The sequence below is a fragment of the Convolutriloba macropyga genome, chromosome 1 (assembly GCF_964194025.1).
Source record: "Convolutriloba macropyga chromosome 1, txConMacr16.3, whole genome shotgun sequence".
NCBI lineage: Eukaryota > Metazoa > Xenacoelomorpha > Acoela > Convolutidae > Convolutriloba > Convolutriloba macropyga.
In genome coordinates this window covers 15,869,648-15,894,021 of record NC_134468.1, presented here as the reverse complement: position 1 = coordinate 15,894,021, position 24,374 = coordinate 15,869,648, and the positions used below count along the sequence as shown (strand labels likewise).

The following is a 24,374-nucleotide window of genomic DNA, read 5'->3' as shown; positions in this document are numbered from 1 at the left end:
TATGAGTCCCTTTGAGTCCTATAATTGAAGAACCCTATGAACCAATAATGGGAAACCAGCTATCCATTCATAATGACTCCTGATAATGATTAAAATGTTCTTCAGTTGTGTTTAGAGCTGAGCCGGCTTAAATCCTAAATTAGCTTGCTTCTCTGTTTAGATTCCAAATGCCATTCGTCTTGTGCGTCTGGATATTGCTGGGGACCAGACGCATCCGATTGTCAGGAATGTAAGTGTAACAAGAACATCAGTTCGTCAATGTTCAACAACCAGATCGCGTCAATTGTTCACTTATTTATTACGTTATTTCTCAACGAAAGAGAAACCATTCGAGCTTCTTCATGTGTCTTAGAAAAAAAATTAATTGAATTTAAGAACTACTAGTTAAGGTTTACTCAATTTCATTCTCTTAAAGCTGCCAGTTTTTTTAATTTTCTAAATTCTTAGTTTTCAATGAATCATTTTTTATTTTTAACTGATCAGTTCGAACTTCAAATGTAATATTTTACTTGCTGTTTATGAGCACCCTAGAGCCTGTTCTCGTTCCTCATTTTCCCTACCAAAACAATCATGATCCATACAATTAGAAGCCTTCTTTAAGCTCCCCAGTTATTGGGTGAGTCGTCAAATTGCCATCAACAGTATTGATGCTCTTTTGTTGATTGGGCTTTATATGGTTATGGATCGGTCTTCTGGCGGAATTTAACACTCAACTCACAAAGAAATATCAAGATAATTCGAAACTGGAAAACTGAGAACCGAACTTAATCGCTTGTATTCTTGATTAACAAAATTAAAGAAAGAATTTTTATGCATTCCTAAGGCGGATAAAGGGACACAAGAAACTCTGTTATTTATTGTTTGCGCTCATTGGATGACATACTTTTTTACAACTGTTTTAACAATCCTTTGAAGAAACGGAAAAGAAACGTGTGTATCCCGGTATCCCTTAAGCTACATGTCTTTCATGATCGAATAATGGCGTCACGTGACATTGTTTTTATTCTGATTGAAACTGTTTGCAGTGACAAAGTCGCCGTGTGATGAGAGTTGCGACGGTGGCAGGTGTTTCGGTCCTGGACCCAACCAGTGTTGCAACGACCAGTGTTCAGCCGGCTGCACTGGAAAAGATGCCGACCAATGCAATGTAGGACACAGAAACGTTTTATACTAACTCACACCTGCCGTTATCCAAAATTACAGGATCTTAAAACAGTCTACAATTCTCAAAATTGCTATGAGATAGGCAAAGATTTTATAGCAGAAATTCTGGATGAGCTAAAACTTTCGAAATTTGAACTTTTAGCATGTGAGCTAAACTTAGGTTTTTTTATAGCCAAAACTTTGTTTCCACATGAATTTTATGAGAGGAGTTCTGATGAGCATCCAACAAAATTCATGCATAACAAAACTTTGATTTTATAGTTGTGTTTTAGCCCATTTTTTGTGCCAAACAATTTTTGTGCACCTTTTCGGCCATTTTAATTGTGAAGCAATAATTTGTTAAGTTCAATCAGTTATTTTCGACCTTATATGGAATCGCATCATGACTAGTGATGTATTCTACAATTTTTGAAATTATTGATTACTTTGCCAATGTGGGTAAAGATCTCAATTTCTCTCTATGCTTGTGCTTTCTAAAATTTTTCATATTGTTAACTTAAATGTTAGTGTTATAAATTCTATCAGTAAAGCCTATCACATGTAATAATGTTTGTTTTTCAGCTGTGTAAGGGATTCGTGGACCGTGACAAGTGTGTGGAGTCTTGTCCTCCTCTGGAGAGGTACGACCCTGTTAACAATCGGATGGAACCCAATCCAAATGTCAGATACAGTCTTGGCTTCGAGTGTGTCGCCAAATGTCCTCGTGAGTTATTCTTGTCCTCTCGTCATTCCCTCACCTTGAATAGAGTATACATTGAAGATTATTAAAACTTGTTTCTCGCGACACTTGTGTCAAGACATGAATCTAATGATATAACTATTATTAATCTTATCTATTTTTCAATTTGTCATATCTCAAAATAAGTACATGAGCCATTAATCGCCTATCTTGGAGTGGACGTAGCAAAATACCGCTGTTGAAGAGATTAAAGCACCATGAAAAATAGTGCAAGCTTGAAAAAGTTTTCGGCGTGTTTGGAAGATGTTTACCAGAAGAACTCTCAAATATGCGATAATTTTTTGAACCATAATCTCTTTAAAAATCCTAGTCTACTACCTTAAGTCCGCAATAGGCGATAAAAGGCCAAAATGGTAGAATAGATAATAGAATCCACTTGTAAAAAATCATATATATACTCGCTAATTCGGCAGTGCATCTATCTTATAATGTGTCGATTGGTCCATATAACAAATATTGATTTGTAAAATCTTTTCATGACTACTTGCTTAACCATGATAATATTCAAAAATTTTCCCAGTCATTTGGTTATTGCGAATTTTATGTTTTAGACCAGATGTTGATAGAGGGCAATGCGTGTGTTAAACACTGTGGTGACAAACGATACAATGTCAGCGGAACCTGTGAACAATGTCCCAGTGATTTTTGCCCGAAAGGTAATTTTTGAGTATTATATTTCTATTTACCCTCCAAAAAACGACAACTTTTAAAATCTCAATTTGGAAATGAATTCTATATTTCAACCATCAAACACAATGAAAACAAAAACTTTGTTCACAGCAGAAAGGAAACAATTCCAAACATTTAAGTACGTGAAAATGCTCTGAAAAATGTGTAAGAATTAGCAAACCTATTGATGCCTGGTTAAATAGTGGCTGATGGTTCTATTTTAGGATGCTCCACTTTGAAGTTTGCCCATCAGATGAGGACTGGAGAATACGACTACTCTCAGCTGATAAACTGCACTGTCATCGAGGGCCCCCTCATCATATCAGACAGAGCAAAGGTGTGAATAATTTTCAACAGAATGTCCTAAAGTTGACACAAATCAACGTTTCAAAACCGTAAGACAGAGTTCACAGGTTAAAGTTCGTAACTAGACCTTGTGGATAAATATAGAAGCACAAATGACGATGAAATGAAAAGTATTAAAATGAGAATGACCATATTGCATTTCGTTTATTTTTAGGACACGTTCGATTATGTTTCAGTTTTCAACTGCAGTTTATATTGGCCTACAATGTCAAGACTTTTGATTGTGTAATATCCAAGTCTCAAAATATCCCAAAGTTTTAGAAATCTTTTTTGGTAATCATCTTCAAACAAAGTGTGTATTATTGGGGTACCAATTGCAGTTTTTAAAAGCAATCTATCTTCTGACCATTTCTTGGCTAATCGGTTCATAGGAAATGAGATAAATCGATCAAACCCGAGGGCATTAAACAAAGTTGCACTTTAAAGCTCTTGCTGTTTCAAATCCGCACCAAATTTTTGCACCGAAATTGCTTTTTCAAGTTATGAGCTACAATTCTGTGCATTTTTACGCTTTTTGGGGACATTTTGAAACAAATGTATAACCCTGGGGTTCACTTTTAGCTGTGAAAGCAGATATAAGTTCATAAGTATTATTTCCTAATAATGTAAATCAAAATATTGATTTTAAATCTCTTTGACAGTCAAGTGGGGGTTTCTTTCCGTGGGGGTTTCCTATCTAATTTTGGGAGTTTTTTCCGTTGTTTTTTTTACGAAACCTCAATATATAGATGTCGATTTTTGGCGGATAGATGTTTTTTTTTCGTTGTAGGGGTGGAATAACTTGAATGTGTTCCTGAAGTACTTTGAAGCAATTGAGGAGATAACAATGGAACTGCAAGTGTTGGACACTCCTCTCACCAACCTCACTTTCCTCTCCCGATTGAAGAGAATCGGCAGTCGAATGGAGGACGAGTTAGTATACCACTCACATCGTCTCTCAGACCCAATCTGCCCTCCATTCAAGTGTCGTTTATAACCCCTATTTGTATGTTATTATACACCAATTCGCTTATGACACCAATTCACAAATTGTTGCTTGTTATACAGCTCTTACTAAGGGGTTGAAACAGCACGATTTGGTTGGAAATGAAAAATGATAAAAAACAACTGCCTCCTAAAAGGGGTAGATGAGAATAGATCCACCTATTTTATCCAGCGATAAGGATTTTTCTGTTGGATATGTCAACTAATATTTGTGAATTCAGATTTTGACAACGTTTAATAAATATTGGTTTTAGGTGCAAGAGTTCATGAGTTCAAATTAATCATTTTTAGTGATAAATTTATAGAATTTTCACGAAAGTTTTCGAAATGATTCAGTGCCTTTAATAGTGGCTTTTATCATGGCCTTTAATATGATTAACATTATTCTTTCCTTTTAAACCAGGTAGATTGTTTGATTGATACTTATTAACTTCTGTGTATTGTGTTTTGCTTTAACGCAAGGTTTTGTGACCTGATAACTTCTCGCGATTAACCCTTGATTGCTAATTTAACATTTCTGAGCATGTATTCTAACCTTTTTAAATTATTTTGTATCTCTACAGCAAAACTAAAGAAGAGAAACCTAATACGTGAGTATCTGCAACCATTTGTCACATTTCCGAAATGTTGATTGTTCATTATGCTTGCCGTATTGTAATCATGACTGAGTTTGTATGTATTTGTGTTTGCTATTTTGCAAGTGATTTTTCTACAGAAATTGACGGATAATGAAATAATTTTAGTTCATTGTGTCCAAGACATTTAACAAGTCAAGAAGGCCGACAGTCCAATTGGTGCACAAGACAAGGATGCTCATAGTCCGTGTTATGAAAACTTAAAACCTGGACATGTGTTTGATTAAATTTTACTATTTTTTTGGCATTCATGCAAAGCTCCCGTTTTATTGATGCAAATTGTCTTCATCAAGTTCCATTTTTGTGAATGATACAGCATATATTGACATCTACTTCGTTCCTCAAACATTGTTTGTGACCAGTACCACCTATTATGGCCTTAGTGCAAATACTCACTTAAGTTTGATCAATATCCTCAGCGGTTGTGTTTGAGTCAAGGATTATCAGCCGACATGCTTATCCAAATTGTAACCAGAATAGCATGATTTGGTCAAAAGTGCCGTAGCATTTCATTGGTCATTAGTGTCTCAAAATCAGATGCGTCTCAAATTTTGGCGTGAAGCCGCACAGTTCGGTACATATGCTCGCTATCTAGATATAAAGAAAATAAATCACGCTCACAAAAACCTTTATGAACTCAAGGGTGGGGTTGAAACGGGCAAGCACTGATTTTTTTTTACAAACTAGTACATTGGCGATACTGCACTATAAATCTTAAAGCCTGAGAATGTAAACGTGATATTAAAACTTTGAGAAACTTTTAAAAAACAGATGTGCCATTTAAAACGATATTTGTCGACATTCTGCGTAGATTTTCGTCAATTACCTATCTTAGTGGTACAACTTGTTTCAGAATGGCCAATTTCGTGGTAATGAACAACTATCAGCTGGAGTTTCTGGGCTTAAAAAGCTTCGAAGAGTTGAAACACCCGAAAGCCAAGGAGAACCCAGTGACTCTGACCACTAACCCCAAGCTGTGTTACGTCAACTTTGAGATGTTCAGAAACATAACAGTGCACTCTGAGAAAATGACGGATAAAGTGAAATTCATGCCAAACTTAGAGGAACGAACAGCCGAATGCAGTTAGTGAAATATTAGGAACGGTTTCTTTACCACTTTGGAACTGTTCGATTGTCTGATTGGGTGGGAAAGGATAGGGATTTTCATCAGTATTTTTTTCAGTTAGAATTTTTCATTTCCAACAAACTGTTTCAACACATTCAATGGGCGGAGCTAATTTTTTTTATATTAAAGGTACAATAACTGAGTATAACTTTTGGGTAATTTGAAATAATAGTATTCAGAGACTCAAGGGTAAAAAAAATCACGCGGTAAAAAATAATCACCAGAAGGCCGTTCAGCTCACTTTAATCAATTAGTTACAGTTAAGAGTTAACTTATTGTATAGAAACGCTCGTGGAAAAGTCACGTACTTTTTGATAATATTAATTTACTGCAATTTTGTCTATATTTTGCCCTACTTAGTTGCTCTGGCAGTAGCAAAATCTCAATTTCGAAACTTTCCCAACTGTTAACAGAAAAGCGAGTAGTGAAATTGGGATATATTCTGTTATGGCGCCCAGTGTCGTTCAAGAACCCCCAGTTCCAAATTAAGTACGAACCTATCATATAAAAAAAATTCAAGTGCTCCCTGAGCGTTAAAGTTATACGCCCGCCAAACGGGGGGGGGGATAGTAAAAATGCAATAGAGAGTAACCACTGCGTTCAACTGATTTAATTAACTCTCATTGTGTTAACAACAGCATAACCTATTCAAATCACTTGTTACCACACGATGAATACTACGAAAATCTGAAACAGTTGCATCAGCTTTTACATTAGACTTATTTTTGAAGAATGGTATCTAATCAGCTGCGCCCTGGCGTCAGTTATGCAACTGTTTCATCACAACGAGAGTTGATTAAAAACGTCACAACACGGTTGCTATCGCCCTCTCGAAGTTATGCGACAATTTTTCAATGGCGATAACAACCGTGTTGTAGTATTTATGATAAAATACGCTTCTATCTTCAATAAGTTTCAAATTATTCAAAAACTGATTATATGTGAGTAGTATATATATATATATATATATATATATATATATATATATATATATATATATATATATATATATCAATTTGAACAATACTCGGTTTCACGAACTGAACAATACTAAGTTGAATTGTCGATTCCTGACAATTTGGACCAAAACTCGATTTCAATAAACGGCTTCAAAATTTTTAGAGTTCTGTGACTCTTAGTAAATCAAATCATAAACCCAGCATCCCCTCTGACATTGTAGCTACCGGGCACTTGCAAATGCCTTTATGTCAGGGTTTTAATTTTTTTCGAGTGACCACGATTCATGTTCACAACATGTTCTTAGATTGCTTTAATACCTAAAATTTTGAACTTCGATCGTAATGCTTGGGTTTAATGTTTCTAACAAAAATTTTAGTATCCTCTATGAAGAATATTGAAAGTATTAACGATTCCTATTTTCCAACTATGGATTTAGTTACTTTAGTTTATTTGGAATTAGTCCAATATAGTGTTTTGCGTTTTTTTTTTAATCTGAAGTCTTTTTTGAACGATGTAATTACTCTTATTAGCATCGATCAAGACTGATCATTCACAGACATAATTTTTGTCACCATTTTTGTCACCATTTTTAATTGCCACCGTCAACCTCTCAAAGGCGCTCTCCTTACCAATTGTAAAAGAGATAGGATAAACCAATAAAACTCGGGTACTAACAATTTATAATATTTAAAGGCTTAGTGTATTAAGTTGCTGAAGTTCCTCCGGGTGTACTTCTTATTGGTATTTGTATTAAGCTATTTTTCCTCCAATTTAGAGGCTAATTATGAGACCATATTTATCAAATTAGAGCACCAAATTTGGGCACTTATTGACACTGGAGAAAAAAATGGCTGTCGTCATTTTTTTTACTTCTGTTTCAGTCCGAACGTCGGTCATTGGGGTCTAAACTGACTATTTTCCGGCAATTTGTCGACTATTTTTAATTAATTATTTTTTGATAAAACAAAGACTTTTCACAGAAAAATTTTAGATATTTCGCTCGTAATAAAATAAGTTAACTAATAAACCCTAGTGCGGGTAGATGATGCGCATTTTTTGTCACTAGCTCTCACAATTTTTGAAGCAGATTGGTGTTTCAAAAATATTTTTTAAATGGTTGCTGGAAGCAACTCTGTTGTCTGATATACTATTGTGCGTTTTCAGATTATTTTTAGAAAAGGCTTTGTTTTAATATCTTTTTCTAGAAGGAGTTTATCGGTTTTCTAGCGTTTTTAGTTTTTTTGAAGTTGCTCAGAAAGTGTTTTTTTGTTATCATTTCGTTTTGTCATTTTAATACGTCGTCGGCAAGCTCTACAGAATTGCTTTTAAAACTTCGTTGTTAAATTTCGAGTTGTTTGCTTCACTTCGTTTCTATAGTTAAAAATTTCTCTAAAAAGTTTCTCACTTCGTTTCTGTAAAAAGTTTTTCTGTAATTATCATGTAAAGCATTTTTCCGCTTGTTTATTTTTAGCATTTTTATAATACATCATTTTACATTAAACACACTTCGACTAGGTTTGCTGTCGGCAGTAATTTTTATCGATGATATTACGGATTGCATATATATATATATATATATATATATATATATATATATATACATGTATATATATATATATATATATATATATATATATATATATATATATATATATATATATATATAGATTCGCGTAGAGATTTGAAGTATTTTATGTTTATATTGATTCCGCAGACTTAATAAGCACCCAATGTAGCAGTAGTTATTCTAGAAGCAAAGGTCATGATACATAGGTTTGCACTCAATTTTTTTTTCAATTTTAGTTAATAGAGTCCTTTTCTATTGTTTTTATAGTAACTGCAATGGAAATTACAAAGCCTTGAACTTGTATCAGTATTTAATAACTATTTATTTCAAAAATATTTTCACTGGACTTCAGTTAAGCCTTTATATCAATGCAAGCGAGAGATGCGTTTTAGGTTTTTTTTCTTCGTTAGATTCCGGGTCTGAGGATTTTCCCCAAAAAATAACGGGGAAAAGAGGGTAAAGAGTGTAAAAATAAAAAATTACACCCCTATTTCTCCGCTTAATTAAGAGTAGAAGAGTGTAATTATAAGAGTGTAATGTTAAAAAATAAAAGTGGAAGGAGGTAGTCGGGACTGAGCCCCCATCTTCCTGTAGCTATCATGTTACTTTCACTTTGTGCATTAACCATTGCGCCAACTCCTTCTAGAACTTGACGTTTCAATTTGGTTATAATGGTAATTAATTAAGAGTGTAATTTTTTTTATCAGTCCACCCTAAATTACACCCTCCGCAAGGAGTGTAAAAAAGTGGTGAAAAGAATTGAAATAGTTTAATTTTTTTAAAAAAATTACACTCTAACACTTTTCCTCGATAAATAACAAGGGAATACGCATTACACCCTAATCCCCGCTAATTAGGGGTGGATTTAGGGTGAAACCTCGGCCCGTGCTCATATTATTCAGGGCTTTACATTTTTGTTCAGAAATCAATGGGAAACAGTGTGACAGCGAGTGTATCACAATGCCAGCCAATGATGAACCAGCATGTTGGGGTCCAGGGCCACAGATGTGTTTCAAATGCAGAAACTTCCTCATGGATAATTCCACCTGTGTGAATGATTGTGACCTGGATAGGGCTTTTGTTGTATCTGATGGCTCACGAGGGGGAGGAAAGAAATGCGAGAGATGTCATGAACAATGCGCAGGTCCATGCTGGGGAAGGGTAAGTAATTTTTCAATAATATTTGAAAAAAATTGATGTATACTTGGTTACTAAAAACGTTATCGTAGTTATGAACGATATTGAAATCAGTTTATTGAATCAATAGACGAAATATATCATCTAATGATGCGCTCAATTGGGTATTCTAAGTCACTTTACTTATCGGGTCTCCGAAATAATTGAAGTAATTACCCAAAATCACTTTAAGTTTTTCTGATAAGCTACTGTTGATCTCTTGAGATGCTTAATTGTGCGCAAAAGTCAACAACGAGTGCTGAGAAATGCCTTAGTGGCACAATTACAGCGCAGGCTTTTTTTCCAAGAGGTATCTCCAAAATGGGGTGCATTTGTTCAGAAACATTTTTTTTGAAACTGAAATTCAATCATGAATGTGGTCGGGGTTGGGAGATATGAAGAAATTTGATAAAAGATAACTTGTTGCGTCAATTTTTAAATATTCAGATGATTTTCAGATATACTTAATTCGCTAGTAACTTGTTCAGTTTCTGTTATGAGGCTATTGATGAAACGTATTCATCATAAATGGATTTTGAAATGTTACAGACGGCGTTTGAGTGTGAGATGTGTAAGCACTTTGAATCAGTCACTGGGGAGTGTGTAGCCCAGTGTAGCCCAGACGAGTATGCGGACCCAGTTACAAACAAGTGCAAAAAATGCAGTCCTCTTTGCTCAACCGATCCGAATTTAGTGTACGTACTCCAATTTCTGTCTACTATTTCTTGTAATAACCCGACCGTTACGCACAACTAAGCCGGCATAATAATATGCCGAACCGGGAACTGGTTTCAGCCGTGTCCTAAAGAAATTATTTGAAGACGCTGATAAAAGTTACCTCTTAAACAGCTTTGGTGCAAAGGTTGCAGGCTAGGTCCCTGGTTGGGACCATGGCATGTACGAAACCACAATAAGTTCGGAACCAGAAGACAGAATCTGAAGTACCTTCCTTACCGTTTGGATTTCATCCAAAATTTTTCGGTTGAGTTTCATCCAAAATTAGTCGGTTGAGTTTCAAGTGTCTCTTTTTTTCAAAGCCTGAAATCCCCAATGTAAAATCAGTTGCTTGCAGTTTGTTTGTTCCAGAGGTTGTTCAGGACCGGGTGAATTTGTGGACGACCCTGGAAGGAAATTGACTGGTGGCTGTTTCCAATGTCCAGGTGTGACTAAGTTCCGAGATGGAACTCACAGATGTGATGTACCACCAGGAGAAAGTTCATGTCCAAAAGACTTCTTCTATGACAGGATATCGGCCAGTGTCAGAGGAGACATCTTTTCTGGGAGCAGTGTGAGTCAGCTTCCCTGATAAATCTTTTTTGATTTTGCATATTTTGGAGTCCCCAGGTTGAGGTCGCAGACGGAAAGTCGATATGTCTAGACCCAGATGAACCCACGACGGGAGTGTCGTGCGCTCAACTGGAAACACGGAAGAACGCACGAAAGTCTGGACATGAACGCACGAACATATCGACTTTCCGTCTGGGACCTCAACCCCTGGGTCTCCGTAGTATAATCTTACCCCCCCCCCCCCCCCTCACCTAAGCAACTTATTATTTTCAACCCAAAATCGGAAACCGAATGTTGCTGTAATGAATAATTTGCAAGTACCATTTAAATTATTCACTTTGAGTTTCGAGAAAAAGATTGCAATTTTAATTCAAATGAAATTTACCACAGTTTGTTATCGCCATCAAAAATTTGTCAAGTTATCGCTGAATACAAAGTCATTCCTTAGCATATTCAACAAACTTGGTTGTTAAATTTTTAGTTGACATTTGTACCAGTGGCTAAAATCAGAAGCTGAATTACAGTTTCTGAGCAACAGATCCAAATTTGCTGAATAAGTAATTTGCTCAATTCCAGTATTTTGTTGCTTATTGAGTGTCAGTATCGATGTGTGTGATGTGTGTAGATATGTGAGCAGTGTAACGAGGAGTGTGAGGGGTGTGACGGGAGAGGGCCTGGCAACTGTATCAAGTGCAAACACTTCGAGTTCAGAGACACTTGCGTATCACTGTAAGTAGTGATCAATTTTAAAGCTTCTGATTGGTTATAAAATTAAAAAATAATAAGATACTGTTCGCAAAAAATTGATAGTTTCACTTTTTACCATTCAGTTGGCTCTAGATAGGGTTCAAATTAGTAAAGAATTTAACTGAGCTGAAATATCCCCCCCCCCCCCCCCCCATTTTCAACCCGCTGTACCCTGCACTTTTCATCTTGCCAAATAAAAATATAACTATTCTTACGTGTGTTAGTATATCTTAATTTGCCTACGTATAATACTTTTAATGATGCTTTGGGTAGCATGAACGCGTTGATTTTTCTGCTCCAAGATTTATTTCAAATATCGAACTGTTTTCAGTCGAACATTTGGAAATAATCAGGACAAAGTGAGTGAGAGTTTATTGCCTTTGGGAATGTATTTACATACATCGTATTTCTATATGTACAAAAACCCAAAGAGGATGTCCCAAATAGCCGCTTATAGAGCAGTTTATATTTTTATGCATTCATACTGTAACTTTCAAACAATCAAATTCTCTCATGAAGAGCTGCATTGTTGAATGTAATCATGTTTATATGTTTAATGTTGACAGGTGTCCGGATCACAGTTTCCACAGAGACGAGAGTCTGGTTTGTGAAAGTTGTGACAGGAACTGTAAGTCTTTTCAAGACGGACAGGAAATCTGTACTGGGACCTCACCCTTCGAGTGTGTCGAGTGCAACTGGAAATACATCATGCACAATGCGACTGTTAGTATCATACACTGCAAGTCATATCTTTACCCTGTGTGACGTACCAGTCCAAAATGACCTCTAGCCTGATCTGTCCAGATAATTATCCAGAATTTCGTGTGTTCTTAACCCTGTTCGACTATTGTAATTTTGATCTGCGAATGCCTGGGTGTGTGCTCGAGTTGGGTGTGATCAATAATTGTTTCTGTATGAGGCCTAATAAAGGTGTATATTGTTAAAACTGAATTTTCGAGAATAGTTTTTTTTCAAAATTCGGAACAGCTTCTTTTTTTTCTCCAGATAGAATATGCCATCGATATCTGAAATATTTATATTTTTTATATTGTATGTTATCCAAACAATAATCATCGCCTAACATGCATTTTTTTAAATGAAATAATAAAATTTCGTTCACGTATTTTTTAGGTTCTGGCTTTTTCTAATTGAATTTTTTGGCAAAATTGATTAGTCTGACCGTCCCGCGTATTTCATCTTTCGGAGTTTACAGTTACACTTCCTGCAGGGTTACTGGCTAAAATGACAAATAATTTGCCGGAGCGAGATTATTATAAACTTGTACAATTCATAATTTTCTAACAAAAAATGAGACGCTACAAATTTTTATGAATTAATACGAACAATAAGGGAGTAATCAAGCAAAGAAAAACCTCAAAAAAATTCATCATGAAACTAGAAGAATTTGGTTCTTGTTTATTTGTGTTATTTTTGTGGCCATGATCAATACTTTGGAACCGCCTTCTTTTATGCGCTTTTTCAGTCACTTGACTAACCTGTTGTGATGACGATATGTAACTTATTCTCTCTTGTTATTCTGGTGCAATGTCCTCATTTGTATTATTTAGCATACGTAGCTCTTAGCATAATCTTAAGAATCTAGCTCAGTAAAAGTTTTTTTTAGCGAAGTGTACTCAGCAGTAATCGGATCTGTTCCGTTCCCCCCCCCCCCCCCCCCTCCCAGCTTAGTGCGCATAAATATTTTATGACCCCACAGGCGCACGTGCTCTTTTCTTACCTAGTAACGTGCTATATAACAACATATAATTTGTAACTGGAGGTCATAAAAAACACTAGGGGGCCTAAACAGAATAGATCCCAGTGATCTTCACCACAGTAAATTTTTGCAAAAAAATTTTAGCAACGTTTTGCAAAATTGTGATAGTTTCTTGGGGTTGTCAATTATATGAACCCAGTAAGGAGGTGGAAGGGGAGGGGCAGCAGTATCGGCAAGTATCCTCAACGTACGGCTGAATGATGTTCGATTAAGCGCGCTTTCAACTCGGTGCACTTTCTGCACATCACTGTTTGGTTTTTGGGTGACGTCAAGTAATCTTGTGTTGTCATTGTTTACGAATCGCACGTGACCTTCTCAGCCAACTGAACCGCTCAGGTGTGAAATGATATGGTGAAAGTGTGTTGTTAGTGATGTTCACACGTGTGATCGCAAGCATGTTTGATTCTGTTTAATCGGCAGAAGTGAAGTGAACAGTAGATGAAAACTGATAAAGACTTGATTGTTCAGTGAGTCAATTAAAATTCTGTGTACAAATTTGCATGGTTGTATTTACATTAATGTTATGGAGGTACCTAATCACAATAACTGCTGACCAAATGGTGACTATTGGTTAATGATCGTTAAGCCCCTGGGCTCTTGAAATTAAAATTACAATATACCGAACAAAAACGACTTTAGCTATGCATGTAAATTTATGCAATGGGCTCCATCTTTATTTTATGGTTTGGATCTTTTCCGTTTGTGCGCCCCCCAGCACATTATATAATTTTTTGTTGCTGCCTCTGTTTGGTTTTGCAGATGCAAATTTAAAATGGGCATATGTAGCAGCTGGATAAGTTGGTCAACGTCATAAATTTTGACTCCCAAAGAACAACTGGCAACTTTGATTAGTATTATATACCACAAACCGGGCGCGGTATTACAGCATTATGGACAAACCCTATTTTTTTAGTCTCGCGAATGTGTCGAGTCCTGCGATGACGCCCACCCATTTGTATCCGAATACAGAGAATGTGTGGCATCATGTCCGGACTTGACCTTCCCTCTAAACACGACAACCTCTGGCCCAGTATGTCGGAGGTGTCACTCCGAGTGTCTCTTCGGGTGCAAGGGAGACCTGGACACAGACTGCCTTGCAGGTCCCCCGGGCGTGAAAGGCAGGCGGAGGTGTGTCCACTATGAGTTGGAGGAGGGCGGAAGGTGCCTGGAAGAATGTGATGGGGATTTTGAAGTGACCTCTCAGTTCACTTGCAAATCCATCGAAACAAAGTTTGTTGGGATTTCTAGTATTGAAGAACGTTTCGGAAAAGTTAACATTTTCTGGAGCTCATTAATTTTAAACTTTTACTCTTTTTAAGATACAAATGCCTGAAAACAAAGTTTACACCCAACTTGTTTGAAAAAGTATTGTCTGTTGACAAATAAAAACAACCAAGAATGCTTGTCATTTAAAGTCCTCAACGTCATTGTATTGTCAAAAAATTGAGACCCTAAATTTGTTTTCCTTGGTCGAGAATACAATGTTGGTCGCACAAAAATTTGGGTCAAGTCCGGCGATTTTAAAACAATTAGAATTCCTTTGTCTAAGTGTTGAATCATTAAGCACAATTAGCTATTTAAATGGCCTGCTTTGCGTTTAGTTTCATCATGGTGAACGCGCACATATTCTTCGGAGGTCCCTTGGTGGCGTTGTTGGTGCTCTCTATGGTAGCCATGTGTTGTTACTGTAGACGCAAATCAATAAGTGAGAGAAAGAAACAAAACCAGTATGAGGCAGAATTGCACATGCGAGAATTGGGAGACGCTGATTCCGAGGTCCAACATTTTTTTTTTGCATTTTTAAGTTGATTTTTAACGGTTTTAAGATTAATGGTTTTAAGCTGATTTGTCAATGTTTAAATGAGCCTCAGCAATTTTAAAATTGAGTTTTATGGTTATTCAAAAAAATTCACTCTAGATGTAGTTAAACTTTGTTTTAGCTGGCATAATTAGACAAATTTGCCTTTTATAGTTCAATTTTCAATTCCAAGATGAATTTTTTGATCGACAATGAAAAATTTGTTTTGTGTTTCTGCCGCTTTTTACTAAAAAGGCGACTTCTAAATTGACAAATTATGAAATTTGAGAAATAAATGACTTTAATTTTCTTTGAACGTATAGCATAATTCAAGCATCTGGATTTTAAAACCTTTTTGTACTTCTTTCTATTTCTTTATTAGAATGCATCTAAAATCGTTTCAATTTTTAGATGAACAGTCCTATGTCTACGCCTGACCATGTTCAAGAGTTCCCGAAACTGAAAGTGATAAAATTAGAGGAGTTGCTTGAGTTTGAGGAGATTGGATCTGGTGCCTTTGGAACCGTGACCAGGGGAGTCTGGCTGCCTCCCGATGACAAGAAGAGGCAATGTCCAGTGGCTGTCAAGACTCTGCACGACAGTTCTGGATTGCAACAGCAGAACTTTATTGAGGTAGCAAAATTATTCAACTCCATAAATTTGGAATAATCGATCGATCGAAAAACGCAAAAAAAACATGCAAATGAGCAATATGGAGTGTTTCTGAAACGTTCCATATTTCAACTTTATGGGACACGCTATACATGATCGATTTATGGTGTCTGGCGGTCTAGGAAATTTGAAGCAGGAAATAACACGAAATACTCAGCACATGCAAATGAACATTAACATGCTGATTTCATGAAGGTCACAATTTTTCATAAGAGCCTTGAAACACTTTTTGTACCTCGGCTAACCGGAGCTTAGAAGAATCTATCCAACTTTGCATCGACAACCTATGAATATTTCAAAAGATAATCTCTCTGTTTAAATATAGTAGCTTCCCAGCGTTGATAAAAAAAAGAGTCTAAAACACAGTCCGTATTAGAATTCGAACCCTGTTTCGTGTTACTACTATAGGGTACCACAAACGTGGTTTTAACTGACAACTTAGTGCTAAAGTTTTAGAGCGATATTGTAGAGAACACCTTAAAGTAGAGAACACGACTTTGTTTCGACTTTGTGAGCATACTTTTCATATAAGTCAAGCTGGATTGACCATTGAGTTCTGATATATCAAACTTCTTTACGACTATTTCATAGGGTCAATATCGTAATCAATTCACCATTGAGATACATCAGGCTGATGCATTGTTATACTGATGAGTATTAAATGTACTATACTCAATTACTAGGCTATTAACAAAGTTGGGATTTTTGTAATTCCTTGTTATAATTAGGAAGCGAAGAACATGGCAATGATGCGACACAGGTGTCTTGTGAGTCTAGTTGCCATCTGCATGACTGATAAGCCCAGGTTGATCACACCCCTCATGCCACATGGATCACTCATCGACTACATGAACCAGGTAAATGAACCCCCCTTTCCCCTCATCACGTGAATAAAATTTTCGCGTTCATAAACCTCTGAGAAAAATTAAAAGGCGTGCCGGCGATTTATGATGGCGCCAACCATTACAATTATCATATACCATTGGCAACAAGTAAATATCAATTATAGATGTTAACCTTCTTACGTGGGACACATGGAAATATTTTTGATAGTTTATATATGTACCACATACTTTTTGGAGACCGAAGGCTCTATGAAATCAACGGGACGGAAAAGAGTTTGAAGTCCAAATATTAAAGGAAAAAATGCTAAGGCAATTTCTACTAGTATGGATAATAATGAGACGGTAGCTCTTCATAACGAGTATAATAGTGGAAGATCTCCAAGAAGTCATTATTTGTCCAATTTGTTTGTAAATCTCTGTGCAGCAACAAAGTTATTTTTTTCTTTGAATAGTTAACTGTTTAGTTATATTTAAAAAGCCCATAAGTGGACAAAGCTATGCAACAAGTTTTCAACCAATATGAAAAGATGTTTTTCTTGGCATCAATTCATCTATTCTCACATCTAATTCTAACAGTGATAATTTTTTGTCTTATAATTTTTGAATGCGGTGAGATTTATTGTTCAATTTAAGCATAATTTGATAATTTTAAGTTTATTTACGCATTCTATCAACTTACTCATTTTCACAATATGGTCATATACATAAATCCAAAGTGGAATTGAGTGTCATCAGAGCTAATTAGAAAAGAATTTTATCAGAATGAATTGGTCTGCATATTTGGTAATGTTGAGGCAAAATTCTTCGTCAGTTATTCAGAACTTTGACTCAATTTTTGTTACGCGGTTTTTTAAGTCAAATTCTTTAATGTCTGCTAATAACTTGGTAGTGTCTTTATGTTTTCACCGTTTTCTTCGCTGATTTAATTGCCGAACAGAACAATGAATAACTCAGGTGGACTTGTCACTGTTGAGTTCATTACTGGCTATTTCACGTCAGTACACATCTTCTTTGAATTTCGAAACTAGCAGAACTTAAAGTATATGACAAGTAATGCGGTAATTTACATTCATACATAAAATTCTATCTCATCAACTGCAAAAAATTTCAATAAAATTTGTAAAAGTCAAATCTAAGAAAAATCTTCATCCTAGTTGCCCTATATTTTGATGTGTGTTTGAAAATCGTCTTGATTCAAGTTTCGATATTTTTCTAAAAGCAGAAAAGGCATAAATAGTTTGCTAAAGCTTTGTTTTTCCCCATCAATATCTTTTTCCTCAGCTGTGTAAGATGTTATAAATAAAGCAAAAATTTTTTTATGCTAGTGTAATGCCTGATCGTACTTAAGTCGTTCATTGCCTGGAACTGAAAAACATGAGTGCCTAAACCCAGATCGGGACTCTGAAAGCCTTATCCCAAGTGACCTTTAAGCCATAAAAGGATCTGGAAACTTCAATTTTTGGAATTTACCAGCATCTCTGTCACCCGTTAGATGGATCAGTTACCCATTTTTCTTAGAAATCGATCAAATGAAGATTTTCAACAAAAGTTCCAAATTTTCAAAATTTTTGCATTTTTCACCTCTGAAACGGTAGTAACCATTTGCTCAACTATTAGTTGAACAATACCCACAGGTCAGTAGATAGGAGGACCAAAAATTTTTTGTTTGGTTGGAGAAAACGCAAGAGAAAGTATGAAAAAAATACAAAAGCTTTCAAATGTAACAATTTGTGTCAGCCTGGGTCTAATATTGCTGTTTGGCAAAATTTAAAGTTTTTTTTTGAAAGTGGACAATTTTATTTGAATTTAATTAACTAACTGCTTATTGTAATGTGCAATGTAACACATCTGTGTGAACAGAACTGGCAAAAATTGTTAATGTTATGCATTTTTGGCTTGTAAGCGATTTGGTGCAAAGATGCGAAAAACCGGGCATCATGTCACCAAAAAGAGTTGAGCTAATTTTTGTTTTGTGGACCTTAAAAAGATGCCATCAAAGATTATATGTTCTTGTCAATTAAAGTCACCAAAGGTTTTTTAAATAATTTCACAATCTCGTTATTTTAACAAGGCAGCACCAGAATATTTCCTTATTCCGGGCCGGACCTTATTCCAGGAAAATTTCTGATTATAGATTTGGTGGTCTTTAGCACTGGTAAAATGAGTTCAGTTTATACAATTTCTAAATCTAATTGGAACCGAAATTATGCAGCATTTTGCTCATATTTATACTGGTTACTTATGGCTACCGTCAGCTTCTCTATTTTTTTGGCGCTCAAGAATATGAATAGTTTAGGGGCGCCGTCTTTTTTTGTGATCTGTTCACACTTTTTCATGATTTTTGAAGTCAAAATGGAGTAGTGATTGTGGTCTTGCCGAAACAGGAAGTGGAGTGAAAAAGCAAGTGGTTTTTCAGCGTAAAATTTATCCAGTTGAAATTAAGTAGAGTGAGAAACAAAAATTCGATCTGTCAATTGTGATTTTTTTTATCACGTGCGGCAATTTGTCTATTGTTTTCCCTGTTTTTTTTTCCGAATTTTATGATTGATTTTTTTTCTAACTGGTTTTACCAATCCATTCATAGGCTTTTTTAGGTCTAGTTGTTTTTGGTTTAGTCGATGAAGTTTTGGTCGATCAGGACGTGCCTGCTATGTTTTTTAATTCGCTTTACCCATTGCTCACGTTTTCCGTTTAACATAAATCACAATTTTCCCGTTTAACTCGTGACTTGCTCAGATCAATGTTTCAAATGAGTGGATTTTAAATTATTTCATGCATTGGATTACGCACTGTAGGGAATAAGGTCAATGTCAAAAGAGCAAAAATAATAAAAAAAAACTGGATAAACCGATAAAGCCCGGCCATTAAGTCCTAGTGCATTAGGTTAGAGAGATTGCTAGCGGGCGTTAGTATTAGGCCTAAGAGTTTTAAGTTAAGATCCTGAATTAAGTATACTTTTAGAAACTCACGGAAACTACACACCATATTAGAACACTTTTTGAAACTTTCAAAATATTCTGTCAATTTCACGTTGAAAATATTCTATCAGTTTCTATCTTTTTTTCTTTTTCTGCTTCAACCCTGATGTGCGTCAAGCGCGTCAACGGTGGCTATTTTCCGGCAACCCGCCGGCTTTGTTCTGAAAATTATACTAACAAGAAATAGACTCAACTTAGCACTGAAAATGAATTTAAATTCACTGTCATTATTTATCGATAAAACAATGTTCATTTTCTTGAATTTTTCTTCACCAGACATTCATAATGACGTTTTAAGTTTCTCGATGTTCGTTTGATTGCGCTTTGATACAATTTGTAATTATTTTTAGCACCACCATATGTTGGCAACGAGTATGCTGCTGTGGTGCAAGCAAATTGCAGAGGGCATGGAGTACCTGCAATCTAAGAATGTGGTCCATAGAGACCTGGCTGCGAGGAATGTGCTCGTGGAAACTGTAAGACAAGTCAAGATCTCTGACTTTGGTCTTGCCAAGATCCTCAAGAACGGACAAGCTACCGTCGAGGGTGGAAAGGTACCACAATTTTGCTAAATTAGACAGTTCTTTTTTTGATTTTCCGAAAAATCGGAGCTTTAGAAATTACGTTGGCATTTTAATGTGACTATTATCTTAGGCTATGCGATTCGATTTATTGTTGTTCGAAATAATGTGGGAGGCTTTGTTTGTTATGCGATTTATTTTAGCTGGTTTGACTTTTTATCTACTTCTCAAGTTTTGCATGAATTCCTCATGATGCAGCAGCTGGAGTTCATATTACTCTGAGCGCAAGTGTTAAGCTGGCCTAAAATACATTTTTAACAAAGATTTCCTTAGAAAAGTTAAGTTTCTTTCTCCGACGTCATCTGTTAGTTAATAAATATTTTGTTATAGTTTGCAACCAAGTGGCTGGCAATAGAATCCCTCACCTGTTTCGAGTTCAGTCACGCAACAGATGTGTGGTCTCTGGGCATCACAGTCTGGGAAATTCTGACACATGGGGAGAAACCATACGATGACACTCCGACTGTCCACATGGCTGAGTTCCTCAAAAACGGCGGAAGACTCCCACAACCTCCCGGATGTAGTCTCGAGTTGTACGTCAACATTATGAAGTGTAAGTATTTTGCAATGTGTTTTACTAAAATTGGTTATAATGTCCTACTTCAACCTGGTAACTGTGACCGAGTAGATCATCATCATCATTATAATCATCGTAGGTTTTAGAACAATTTCCATAAACTCACAGACGCGCTGGTCTTTTTCAATTACAGTTTTATGTTTTCTGAAAAGATGAGTTTTCAACGCAAACCTGAACTTTTCTATTCCCAGCGCAGCTCTGTAATTGATTCATAAAACCGTTCCACAGTTTTACCCATTGGTTGTCAAAAATAATTTCCACGTGATGTAGATCTAGTACATTTGAATTACATCTAAAACACTGGTTATTACATTGTGTACATGATCTTAAACATGGCTAATAAATTTGTTTAGGCTGGCTAGCTGAGCCCCAGGTGCGCCCCTCATTCACGGAACTGAAGGAGAGTTTCGACAACATGTTACAAGATCCATCTGCATACCTCAGTGACTACTATGACGTAAGTGTGACGTCACTTGCTCCTCTCTATCCTATATTATCTACATGGTAGAACCTATTTCAATCGTGGAGTTTTGTCTTCATGAATCATTAATCATTTCTGCGTTATGTTCTTTGTCCTTCATTACTGGTTTTTGAGTGGACTTCGTCAGCGAAAGTGTTTAATTATTTTGATGTTAGCATTTTTAACGATAGCAAAAAAACGTTTCCAAAATGCTAACGAGTTTATAGTGTCTCATCGTTATCATCATTTGCTAAAATGTTGCAATATAAAAGATATTCAACATGATGAATTTTTCAATTTTTGTATACGAAATTGAGGCCAGTCAGTGTTTTATATTATTCATGATCGCAAGGCCGCTAAGAGCGCTATCCATATGATCGAGAACCTTAACACTGTCGAAATATTTCCGTTTTGATTTTTCCTGTTTTTTTGCAAATCTTAAAGTATTGTAAAGTGTAAACTACTTTGTGACAGGAGGCAAAGCAAATTTCCCTCAATTCCAATTACATATCATGCCGCCCTCCTGCTGCACTGCCAAGATGCCCAATCGTAAGTTTATTGTCTGTTGGTGGCCTAACAATTGTTCAACTAAATGGCTCACTGCATGTGTTCGTCCATGGTTACTGCTTATGGCATTGCTTTGTTTTGCTCTAGCAAAGTCATGCTATTTGTGAGCGCTTTGTTAGTTTTATTGTTATTTAATCATCGTAGTTAGCCCTGTGTTGATTAATTGTTTGAGAATTTTGATAAACGACCCGACCTCACGCGTGGTGAGATTGAGCGTTAGCAAAGGTTTTTTTAAAAAAATATGATAACAACAGTTGAACAACTTATCGATAGAATAAAATGTTAGCGACCTCTGAATATTTTAAAAAGAGTCCGACATTGACCCAATAAATCTTTAGGATTTGAGTACAATATTCGAAAATCTGTTCTTGCCGTTGCCGTTAACAGTAATAAGAAAAAACGCAAATTACGAAGGTAGGAGAAACTATTCACACAGTTGTTATCGCATTGCTGCAATGTTTTAAGATCCAGGTCGATATTGTTCAGCACCTATTATTCGCCGCGGAGTTGAGTAATTTCTTAATGGCAATTACAACTAATAACCATTCCTCGACACTGATGTATGAGCGAACGACATTGAGATGGGAGCACAAGTGGAAAAGACTCAAGGTGTCATTATTAGAATCCACTTATTTTTACTCAATGGTCTGCTGATTGTTCCCATTTTAAATTTTTTTAGGCTTTCATGACTAAATTCCTCTACTGGAGACCAAGTTGTAATCAATTCTAAGTCGCTGAAACTGCTCTATAAAATCATAGCTGTATTAAATTGCTATGATTTTAGAGAGCTGATAGTTCCCGTTTTTAATTTATGAACAATCCGCTGATTGTGTCCATTTTTAATTTTTGCTCAATAAGTTAATAGTGAGAAGTGATTAAAAGAGTGAAAAATTACAAAACCGCTGCGAAAACTCGCCAAGACGTGACAAGCTTAAGTGACGTTATCAGCATTTTAATACAGCTATGATTTTAGAGAGCAGTTTCAGCGACTTTGAATTGATTACGATTTGCTATTCATTAGAGGCATTCAGTCAAGAAAGCCTAAAAGAAATAAAAATGGGGAAAATCAGCGGATCATTGAGCAAAAATAAGTGGATTCTGGAATCGTTTGTTTTTCTTTTCCATCTGCTGTGTAAATTGTAGATTTAAACCTGAAGCCATCCGTTTTTGTAAAGCAGATGGTATCTAAAAGAAAAAAATCTGAGATTAACTTATAGTTGTCCTTGCTCTTTTGATAGATTCCTGAAACCACATAAATATTTATCACATCTGCTCGATTACTTTTTTTTTAACTTTTAGTTTTTTTGTGATCGTTTACTATTACGCAAATTTATGACCTACAGTGGTTTGAAGCTTGTTGTCATTTTTCGCATGCTATAATGTTGGAACGCTTGTATTCATACGTTTCATCTGAATTTGCAAAATGATGCCTTCTTTTCCTACATTCTATTTATAGATTTTCATCCTTTCTAATGTTCAATGCAGATGCAAATGCAATCGAAGTTGAACATGTGTAAAATCAATTCACTTTGAAACAACTTTCTTTGTAAGATTTAGTTAGAGTTGGTCACCACGACAATAGGATAACATGGAAAAAACTTGACTGAGTAACCATATTCGTTGATGCACTTGTTATCCAAACAGGAAGAAGTTGTTTGAGTTTTACCTCTAATATGAATATTTTGGTAAAAAGCTAGATTGTAAATCGTCTTTTCTAAGTCACATTGACTATGTTTAATCAAACCACTGTGCTCTAATGTCTAAATTGGGGGGGGGGGGGGGGCACCATGTTCCTGGAAAACACTGAACTGGTTACTTCAATAACAATATTACTCCGATGTTTCAATATGGTTCTTTAGTTAATTATTGTAGCTATTCATCTATATAAAGCATTCATTTATTACTTAAGTCTATTTTGAAAATCATTTACTTTTGGAAGAAGTTTGGTGAATTTGAGGAATTGTTCATAAAAAATTCAATCCTAAGGATGTATGGCCTACATATATTTGTGCTTCTTAAACTTGTATTGAGATCGACAAATAATCACGACACTCAATTTTTTGCATTTAACTTTTCTCTTTCAATACTAAAGTTAGGAGATGCAAAAAATCAATTTTATTGACTGAGCAAACGTGTAGAGAAAAATTGAAAAATTTTGGATTGAATGCAGAGGTGATATTTTGTTTAAAAAGCTGAAGTCTGTTGGGTTTGTTCCTCCGAATTTAGAGAATGCACGCAAAGCTCAAATTTTGAGTTCTGTCTTAAGCCTAAGATTGTGTATGTAACAATGAATGAGAGAAATTAGTTTCCAGTCATAATATGTAATTCTGACAGAAAATGGTTATCTTTGTAATGTTTGAGTTCATATTGCATTGGAGCAGTTTGAAAGAGCAAGATTGATTGATATCATTTTCTGTCCGTGTTGTATCGTTATTTATTGGCAACAAAATTTCTTTCTTTTCTTTTACAGTCTCTAGTTTTATGACTCCGCTTTTTTCTAGGTTATGGCTGAAAGTCTACAACATTTCTATGAAAGAGAGCAATTTTTGGGCCAAAAAGTCATCTTTATTGTTTCATCTGGCCTTTCATTAAGAGTATCAATGCTTCCTGAATGCTGCCTCTGAGTGATGTTTTTGGGTCATTGTTGCCATAATTGATTCCAATATTAACGGGGCACATTTTGTTTACAATCATAAGTT

The 24,374-nt window shown here is 35.7% G+C and overlaps 1 protein-coding gene across 4 annotated transcripts in view; it reads left to right on the top strand.

Annotated features, from left to right (window-relative positions):
• LOC142335548 (receptor tyrosine-protein kinase erbB-4-like) overlaps positions 1-24,374 on the top strand; it is a 46,831-nt gene that overhangs the window by 13,654 nt on the left and 8,803 nt on the right. For 2 of the 4 annotated variants that reach the window (XM_075384088.1, XM_075384108.1), the window contains exons 4-24: positions 161-229; positions 1,026-1,147; positions 1,726-1,867; positions 2,455-2,559; positions 2,797-2,909; positions 3,708-3,850; positions 4,486-4,512; positions 5,411-5,640; positions 9,133-9,371; positions 9,936-10,081; positions 10,473-10,674; positions 11,299-11,402; positions 11,987-12,143; positions 14,111-14,427; positions 14,799-14,973; positions 15,407-15,628; positions 16,396-16,524; positions 19,841-20,044; positions 20,402-20,624; positions 21,002-21,105; positions 21,583-21,657. In XM_075384088.1, coding sequence (XP_075240203.1) covers positions 161-229; positions 1,026-1,147; positions 1,726-1,867; positions 2,455-2,559; positions 2,797-2,909; positions 3,708-3,850; positions 4,486-4,512; positions 5,411-5,640; positions 9,133-9,371; positions 9,936-10,081; positions 10,473-10,674; positions 11,299-11,402; positions 11,987-12,143; positions 14,111-14,427; positions 14,799-14,973; positions 15,407-15,628; positions 16,396-16,524; positions 19,841-20,044; positions 20,402-20,624; positions 21,002-21,105; positions 21,583-21,657 — 3,248 coding nt within the window. The remainder of the gene's footprint in view (positions 1-160; positions 230-1,025; positions 1,148-1,725; positions 1,868-2,454; positions 2,560-2,796; positions 2,910-3,707; positions 3,851-4,485; positions 4,513-5,410; positions 5,641-9,132; positions 9,372-9,935; positions 10,082-10,472; positions 10,675-11,298; positions 11,403-11,986; positions 12,144-14,110; positions 14,428-14,798; positions 14,974-15,406; positions 15,629-16,395; positions 16,525-19,840; positions 20,045-20,401; positions 20,625-21,001; positions 21,106-21,582; positions 21,658-24,374) is intronic. The other 2 variants (XM_075384096.1, XM_075384104.1) reach the window with 2 other exon arrangements.